General features: G+C 37.2%; 1 protein-coding gene across 1 annotated transcript; it reads right to left on the bottom strand.

Annotated features, from left to right (window-relative positions):
- Window positions 1-1,343: 1,343 nt before the first annotated feature.
- On the bottom strand, window positions 1,344-3,146 carry LOC108756352. The gene is made up of 5 exons (XM_018500095.1): window positions 2,872-3,146; window positions 2,487-2,644; window positions 2,265-2,379; window positions 2,069-2,194; window positions 1,344-2,010 (listed from the first exon to the last, which is right to left on the bottom strand). The coding sequence occupies exons 1-5, from the start codon at window positions 3,144-3,146 to the stop codon at window positions 1,344-1,346; spliced, it is 1,341 nt and encodes a 446-aa protein (XP_018355597.1).
- Between the last annotated feature and the right edge of the window lie 6,402 nt (window positions 3,147-9,548).

Below are 9,548 nucleotides of genomic sequence, written 5' to 3'. Positions count from 1 at the left end.
ATCCACCTTATAGTCCGGACCTGGCACCAAGTGATTACCACCTGTTCCTCTCTATGGCGAATGATTTTGCTGGTGAAAAATTCGCCCCAAGAGAAGCTTGTGAAAATCGACTGTCCCAGTTTTTTGCCAATAGGGATGAGGGTTTCTATGAGAGAGGCATAATGAAATTACCTCAAAACCAACAAGTTATCGAACAAAACGGTGCATATTTGACCTAAATCGGATCATTCTAACTATGCTAAATAAAGCCTTCAATTTAATGCAAAAATAATAGATTTTTTTTTACTACACCTTATAATAGTAATACATATACGCTGTATGAAAATAAAAAAAAAATGTAAAAAACATAATAGTAATATAAATGTTGATATGTACATATATTACGAAGATATCCGCCAATGTCTCCACGGTAACGTCTCCGTCGAATTCGGTACGACGTATCGTTTGTCATCGTATGGACTCAGAGCGATTTTCGATTCGGATATCGTGTATACCTCGTGCAGTTTAGATCGTATATACGATTGACGACGAGTCATTTCGATCTCTTCGTTCAAACATCGAGTGTAATCGTCGAACGTTATCGTTTGCGCTACGACGTTACTCTTTACGCCTTTCACCTTTTTAGTGTCTTTCTTGCCGTCCACCTTCACAGCGTACATCTTCGCTCTGAGACCAACGAACGAATTCGGTCATTATCGCACCATTATTTTCGTCCTTCATCAGACCGGTTACTTTTTTGTTCGCGAGAGGCATACCGTACGCATTGTCCGTCGAATAATCGCTCGTGTCGAATCTAGCGATATCGCGTTTCATAGTCTCATAAACGTCCTCGCACTCGACGCGGTATATAAGACTGTCTGTATCGATGTACATAATTTTACATTTATTGCGAAACAATGGTAACATATACTCGTGGTGAAATTCGTACAAGTAGACTTTCGATATGTCGAGTATACACATACCCACGTAAATCGGTTTGTCGAACTTCACCTCGAGTTTGCGCAGTTCGACGGCTATTAAATTTTCCGCAAAGACGCTACGGCTGTGGAAATTTGGTTTTGCAATCATTGCCTCCGCACCGTACCGTCCATCCCATTTTGTTAATAATTTTACGTCAACGTGGTTGCGCACATTCTCCATAGTTTTACCGAATACCGCTTTGTCCATTAATTTATACAAAATTTTTTCGAAATCGTTTTTCGCGCGCGTTCTGAAATTTGTATTAAGTTCAATGTAATCGCGAAGCCATGGAGATTGCGCGAATTGTAGCACCCGATGGATCTTGTTACGTGAAGACCGTGACGAGTACATTGCTGCAGGTTGCGGTAGTGGATAACGTAACGCTATTTATCGTACAGCGTAAGTATCGCTAAAAGTTTATGTTCGCCTTTGCCGGGCGGCTTATCGCGCGTCGGACAGAACGGTAGGTCAGTGTGTCGGTCATGTACGAGTATATGCTGTGGATACTCGAGATCGACTTCGAGAATGTAACCGGTGGGCGAATCCAGAGCGATCGCGCTCGCGTCAAAGTTCGCAGCGTCTTTGACCCATTGAAATTTGGCGTATGGCAATGGTTGACACATCGCCCATCCGTATAAATTGTTAACGTCGTAGTACATCAAGTACGACGACTGTTCCGACGAGTCGTACGAATGCATGTACTTGTTATTAGCCTGTGCGTATCTGCCTGAACAATGACTGAGACCACCGCGTATACCGCGCTCGATGAACATGATCATGTCAATATCAGTGAGCAACTCAAGCTTTACACGCGTATGTTTCAACATCGCGTCCCACGTGAAACCAGGCAAGGTGTAATAATGTGCGGGATCGAGACCGTAACTCGCGACGCAACTTTCGCGGAAATTTTCGAAAATGTCAGCTAATAACAAGACATCGGTTTTCAAGTACAGATCACTGTACTCGCCGAGCGTTCGGATGGAGAATCGCTGCCATACGTTCGCCGCGTGAGCGTAATCGCTCTCGGATACGGTATCGCCCGTTAACGAACTGTAAAAAGTGCAGTGGTAAGCGCGTGTCCTGCAATTTTTCGGCACAGTCAACGTACTCGTACGGAAAGATACCTTTACGAGTCAGTAATTCAAATTCATCATCCGATAGTGTTGGAAATTTTGAACGTATAATTTTTAATTTGTCTTTATCGAGATACGACGCTAATTTATCGAGACTTGTACTGAAAAATTTGAATGAATCCACAAAACACAATTTCACACAGTCCATTCCCCACTTAAGTGTAATAATACGTCGGATCCAATCCGTAACTCTCAATACACGTATCACGAAAATTTTCAAAAACATCTGCTAATAAAAGCACATCTGTCTTGAGATACAAATTACTGTAATCGCCGTGAGTATTCCCTATTCAAAAACGTCGCCAAACGTTTGTCGCGTGTTGATAATGGTCATCGGAAGCAGTCTCGTCGGTCAACGAATTATAAAACAACTCACGCGGTGGTCTCGTTTACAACTAGTCTCGTTTAGCTTATCAACACTGTCGATATACTCGTATGGAAACATTCCTTTCCGCGTAAGCAGATCAAAATCCTCAGCGTCAAGATTGGAAAATTCTGATCGTATAATTTTCAATTTACTCTTGTCGAGATATGATACCAATTTCTCGAGACTAGTATTGAGAAATTTGAATGAATCCGCAAAACACAATTTCACACAGTCCATTCCCCACTTAAAGTTTATTGTATCCTTGATATGTTTCGTAAACGATATATAATTTTCTTTCGTTATAGGTAACACGTCGACTCTACCCGCAAAGCTATTATATTAGCAATATCTTTTATGATAAAATGTGCTTCATAACCTGCCAAGTTATGAAAGAATACAGGAATAACGTACGTATCTTGATTTTGTAAATTACAACATGAATGCGAAGGACCTCTATAACGTCCGGTTAAATGACAGCGTACGCGCAAATCTCCTTCCTCGAACAGTCTTTCACAGATATGACAGTGAGTCGCGTCTCGAAATTTTTCCCACTTGACGTTCGATGTAAACTCCGCCATAGTCTCATTCTTGTCGAATATCGTTTTCGCACAATGCGCCAAATCGTATAATTCGTTGGCAAACCACGATACGCAATCCTCGCCGCGATGAGATTTGTACATCGACATAGTTTCATCGTATGTACACAACGTAATATCCTACGCTGAAAACCTTGTGATATTGATAGGTGAATCTCGAAATGTCTTCATCGTTGGTCTTCTTCCCCAATATATACTCCAAATCAGCATAAACCACTAAGAGAAGTCGCTCCTTCTTATTATGACCTCGAAACGTTAACCACTTATCGTTCTTGTTCGGAAGAATAATAACGCAATCGTTCGTCGTAGCACAGTCAACGATGTAAAACGACAACTTCTCGCTCGTATGAAAATAATGTAGACATCTGTAAAGTAACAATTCATACACGTTACACAACTTTTTTTATCGCTCTATATAAAAAAACAATTAGTACCTACCTATCGCACAAATACTTCTTCTTTGTATTCTTGCTCAATTGCGAACTTATCAATCGTGACAGATTTTTAATCCATGTGAAATGACCAATGACGTTTTCGTCGTCACGTCTTGATTCTTGCAGGTACAACAAATTTACATGTTTCTCTTTCTTCTCTTTGGTAAGACGAAGAGGAACGATTATATTATCATTGTCTTTTTTCCCACCTCTCTCTCGCTCGATAAATATATTATATTAATAGATATATCGTTCAAAAGTTCAAATTTTGTAATTTGTTTTAAAGTAACGCGGGAAACTCGATACTCTGAAGATTCAACACAGTAGTATAATCCGGATACGACGATTTCCTATTCATATGATTTTTAACTGGATACAGAGCGGCGACTACCGACTAGACGAAACATGCAGTGTCCATCGAACGCACATTGATTACTACTTTCTTCAGCATAATTTCTCGCGGCAGCTCCAGCTAATATCCCGCATGCATAGGATTATATTTGTTAACATTTACAATCAGATTCAATATACGTGATAGCGTCCATTTACTGTCACGTTCCTGAAATTCCTCCAGTGCTGCTAAAATATCATCTGTCACATGTTTATCGTACCACTCTCGCAGATCGGATGTGTCAAAAAGCTCGTAATTTTTCGTAGTAATATTGGGTGGTCCGGAAAGTCCGTGCGGATTTTACAATGAAAAATTGTATATACGATACCTTCGTCAAAAATGAACGAAATTTAAATTAAAAAAAAGGGTTTTAAAGCTTGAAATCTCTACTTTTAAAAGCTTATCACATTTTTTAAGTTTATATGAGTTTGATAATTTTTACATACCAAAAACTACGAGCTGAAAAAGATAAAAAATTTTCTTTTCACTTTGGGGGTCTCTCACGTGCCCAAAAAAAATTTACGAAAATTTTCGACTACCCATCGTGAAAACTTAAAGCTTTCCCTACAAAATCATTTTTTAAAAATGTTCCTATAATTTTTTGTTTCTGAGTTATTCGCGAGTTAAGTAAAGAAGCATTCTGATTTCGATTGCTCATAACTCCGACAAAAATCGTCATATCGCAATTTAAAAAACAGATTCTTAAAGCTGAAACTTTGCTCTAGCGAATGATATAATCGTAACGAAAATTTCGCAACAAATAAAAAAACTTTTGAAAAATTAATGAAAAAATCCGCACTGACTTTCCGGACCACCCAATACTTTTAGCAGATCTCATAGCATCCGCGACGAACTCACCGTTGAATATCGTATTCACTTTTTAACAAATGTATCTATAAAGATTATCGCGTATCCGATCGAGAACGATATATCTCGCGTCATCGAGAAACTGTCGAGGTTCGATGTAACTCGAATTCAATACCACACCAGTCAATACGCGATTATTAAAAGCTGTTTCGATTTCTAACCGAAAATCCCCTATTTTGCGATTCGACATGGCTAGAACCCACATGTTCAAAACGTTGTCATAAAACATTTCTCAAACCTTCCAATCGGGCTAGTCCAGCGATCGATGCATTTGCAACTCTGCTAGATGTTCGTCGACGTTTACTGTTTCGATACGTCTTCCGCAAGAAATCGAGACACTCGTTGCATTTTTGCTCCCATACTCAATACACATCCGCCGTATCGATGCTCGTCGCACGTTGAAAAAGATCCTCCACCTCCTCATCCATCTCTCTCTATATTAAAAAAAAAATTACTGTCCTCGCTTACACGTGAACCAGAGCGTTTCATTGCAACTATCTATAGGTATGTCTCGAATTTAATTTTTTCATACATCCTTCCAATATCATTGATTTTTTGCACACCTTTCACAGCTGCGTCATACCTTCTTGCGCGATCGTCAACAAGAATCACGCTTGTAATCCATAAAATCTCTCGCGAACAGTAATTTCCAATCTCTCTCCGTAAATGATGTGTAGCTAAATTCCAACACCTCTTCTCCTTTGTACAGGATGCAACGTAGGACTCGGTAACAGACGCTCGTGACAATACAGATCGCTATCTGTATCTGAAAACACATATGACAGAGCTACGTCTCGATTCTTCATCCGTACGCATTACGATAACCGAAACGACGCTACGCCGTATGTTTGACTTTGATGGGTGTATCGATGACGGGTGTAACGTTCGAACGATTAGCTCGACTCGTCGATACGGTTGATGCAAAGTATACGCGATTCTCCAATATACTGAGAACGCTATACGCGACAGCGAATTCTTCAATGGATGTCAGCTCATCGATTGCGAGCTATTAGCTTAATTTTTAATGAAAAAAAGAATGATGTAATAACATGTGAATAAAACATTTTTCATTCGCATTACTACATATGTATTTTTTTTTTACTTTCCATCCTATACCTCACACTAGTAAAAAACCGTATTGAAAAAACTGTGTCATAAAAAAAAGAATTCATTTCTTTCGTCCTTTCTTCGATATCACATTACACGCTCTGACATTGTCGCGCGCTCTATCTTTCTCTCACATGAGAGCCCTCGTTACTTAAGCATTTTTTTAATGATTTCTCTAGTTCTAGAGTCTGCAAATGATCTTAAGTATTTCATATGTAACGCAAATGTATCCTAGATAGCCTCTCTATGGCAAAGGATGCTTCTTAGCGTCAGTCTTTGCTGTATCCGCGCGAGGTGTCTTTTTTTTTTAATTATAGTGAATTTATACCGTGAGTGATTTTTTTCAACGTGTAATTCGTTCATTAATTGATGCAAACCGGCGAATAACAACTCGTGAGATCGCTGAGAGATTAAATTTATCGAATTCGACCGTTCATGATCATTTGAAACGCGTCTGATTGAAAATCGTCTTTCATTTTCATAAGAAAAAACGAAATTACTTTCTGAACAACCTATGAAATGACCTATGAAATATTAAAATGAGCGGATCCAAAATGGCAATCTAGAAATACAAAAACGAGTCAATTTTTCATGGAAATTTTTTTTACGGGAATTTTTAAGGTCGTTGATTACGAATTATACATTACTATTTTTTAAATTAAAGATAACGGATTCAGTATGGCTAACTTCAAAGTAAACATGTAATGAAATTTTGAAAAAAAAACTCCAATTTTTTTGAAAATTACTACTTTTTTCTGCTATACATACTATGCAGAATCACAAATCGAGGACATAGCGTCGACCATTTTGTTGACTTTTTTATTTTTTAATGTTTTTAAATTTTTTTAATATTTTATTTTTTAATTTTTTAAATATTTTATATATAGTTTAAAAATTTTCTTTATTTTAGTTTCTTAATTTTTATATTTTAAACATTTCTTAAAACTTGTTAAATAATTAGTATTAGGTGTACAAAAAAGTTCTGAGCTTTTTTTTGTAAAATTCAATCTTTATTTATTATAATCGTACGGAAATGGCTTGCTGCGTAACGCCAAGCTGTTCTGCAAGCTCCTTTTCAGTTTGCGCAGAGTTTATATCCAGCAGTGCTTGCAATTCGTCCGTTTCAATCTTTTCAGGGCGTCCAGCACGCGATTCATCTTTAAGACTGAAATCTCCTTGGCGAAACTTTTGATACCACCTTTTGCATGTTGCATGACTTACAGCGTTCTCTCCATATGCAGCACAAATCATTTCAGTGGCTTCAGCAGCATTTTTCTTCAGATGAAACGCGAAGTGGATGGAAAATCGAATATGCTCTTTTGTAATTGCCATCGTGAACACTACTGATTTTTGAGGTTATGTGCATCAAACGCCAAACCGTATCGCATTTCAGGAGGTTAAATGTTACTGTTTTAAAACCCCAAAAGGGCGGGAAGATATATAAAATTTAAATTGTTATTTCGGTTGTATCAAATCTAAAGCTCAGAACTTTTTTGTACACCTAATATTTAATCATAATTACGAATCATTACTCTTCATTAGTCAACTTCGTATCATGCAAACTTTGATAAAAATTTGTAAGGCCTTGAGTCATCTTTTTTGGTTTATCGTGATTCAGAAAGTAAATACTTATCAAAATTAGGTATGTTAAACAAGTGAATACTTCTTTAGGGATGGCTTTGTATTGTCTTTTCTGAATTAAGATTAAGTGTAGATACAATGGGATCAGAAGTATTCATAATTCTGTTTAAATATATTTTCTATTGTTGCGAGACGAGAACATTTCCTGCTATGAACAAGTCGAAAGCGTTTATAATCCTTATTTCTGCCTTCTGAAGTTTCTTCATCTAACATATGCCGACTGGTAATAAGCTATTTCGAATAATATTGGCAGCATGTGTAAGAATTTTATGAATAAAAGTAGGCATAGGGTACCAACTGTACTCGCTGACGTAAATTTTTGTAGTATTCCAGCATATATTATCAAAGATCAGGATTAATAGGAAATTGACACGACAACGCAATTAAAATAAATTTAAAATTTTTTATTATTTCAAGGTCAAGACATTCGGATGATATTCCTGAATTTTTAAATGCTCATCGCGCTGTTTTACTATTGTTATTGATTCTGTTGCCGCCTGCCTTTACTTTGTCGACTAGTGTGCTTAATAAATACAAAAAATTGTAACTAAACTCCAAATTATATTTATTTATTCAATATTTTCACAAAAAAGTGTAATTATATTAATTCAAAACTTTGGATTTTTTAAAAATATTTATTTACAAAAAACTGTGAATACGTAGGCTGCTGGAAAAGTTTCTGCAATCTAGTACTTTCAGTGGCGCCAACGTTCTGCTACTATCATATCCGTAAAATTAGACGTTTTTAACCTATAATTTAATTGACAGTTTATACCCAAGCCAACCAGTTTTGTTTGCATAGTATTTTAAAAGAAGTTATTTTGTAAGAAAATAGAAATTTTGCGTGAAAATTTTGGGGCAATGATTTTTTACGATTACAAATGTAATCTAACTCCGAAACAATGCATCGATCGACTTCATTTGGCTTTTGAGGATGAAGCACCATTCCTAGGACTGTTTATAATTGGATTGCCGAATTCCAGCGTGGACGTACCTTTCTTAGTGATGAATTCCGTGAAGGTCGTCCATCCACGTCTGTTGTTGCCACTAATGTTGATGCTGTGCGTGAAATGATTGAGCAAGACCGGCATATAACATACCGCGAGATTCAGGCATACTTATTGACATGAAAGCAATACATACGATTTTGCATGATCACTTGAGCGTACGGAAACTTTGCAGTCGTAGGATCCCACACAATTTGATCGGAACTCAAAAACAGGCTCGTGTTAAATGGAGCAAAGAAATGCTCAAGAAATTCAACTGAGGTCGGTCAAATTTGGTCTACAACATCGTTACTGGGGACGAAACATGGATCTATTCGTATGAGCCCGAAAATAAACTCCAATCCACTGTTTATTTTAAAATGAACCGAAACCAACAAAAGTTGTTCGTTCACGCAGTGCTGCCAAGCAAATAATTGCTTGTTTCTTCGGTTATGTGACAACCGTGGCTTTAGAGGATCGAAGGACTGTAAATACTGATTGGTATACAACAATTTATTTGCCAGAAGTCATAAATGAATTGCGTAGAACAAACCGAAATCGTCGCATCATCTTTCATCATGACAACGCCAACTGTCACACAGCACGTTAAACCGTTGATTTTTTATCCAGTAATAATGTCGAATTGATGACTCATTATCCGTAATCAGTTTCTCCAGACTGTCGCGTTGACGACAAATCATCAGTATTCTGTTTAAATCATGCTGTTGTTGAGCAGAAATGTCTGCTATTATTCGTCGTTGCGATCGACTGGACATTTCAACAAATAGCAGACATGGATGCCTTTTTTGGAAGCTAGCGTACATAATTGCACATCATATTGCTACAAGATCAAATCTGGAACACAAAATGTGGAATCTAACCATGATCCATACTTGGATTTAAACTTATACTTTATCCATTTTTGTTTACGCCTACTTTTTAGTATCCTTATTACAGTTTTTATCTAATTTTTCCATGTAATATCTACATCACGTTCTTGCATATTCAATTTTCCTAATATAGGTGACAGCTTCCTGAATATCATTAGTTTCAGAAGTTGCACTGC

This window comes from Trachymyrmex septentrionalis, unplaced genomic scaffold (assembly GCF_001594115.1).
Source record: "Trachymyrmex septentrionalis isolate Tsep2-gDNA-1 unplaced genomic scaffold, Tsep1.0 scaffold98, whole genome shotgun sequence".
NCBI classification, from domain to species: Eukaryota; Metazoa; Arthropoda; class Insecta; order Hymenoptera; family Formicidae; genus Trachymyrmex; species Trachymyrmex septentrionalis.
Note: the sequence above shows the minus strand (reverse complement) of the source record. Positions and strands in the feature narration are given on the sequence as shown.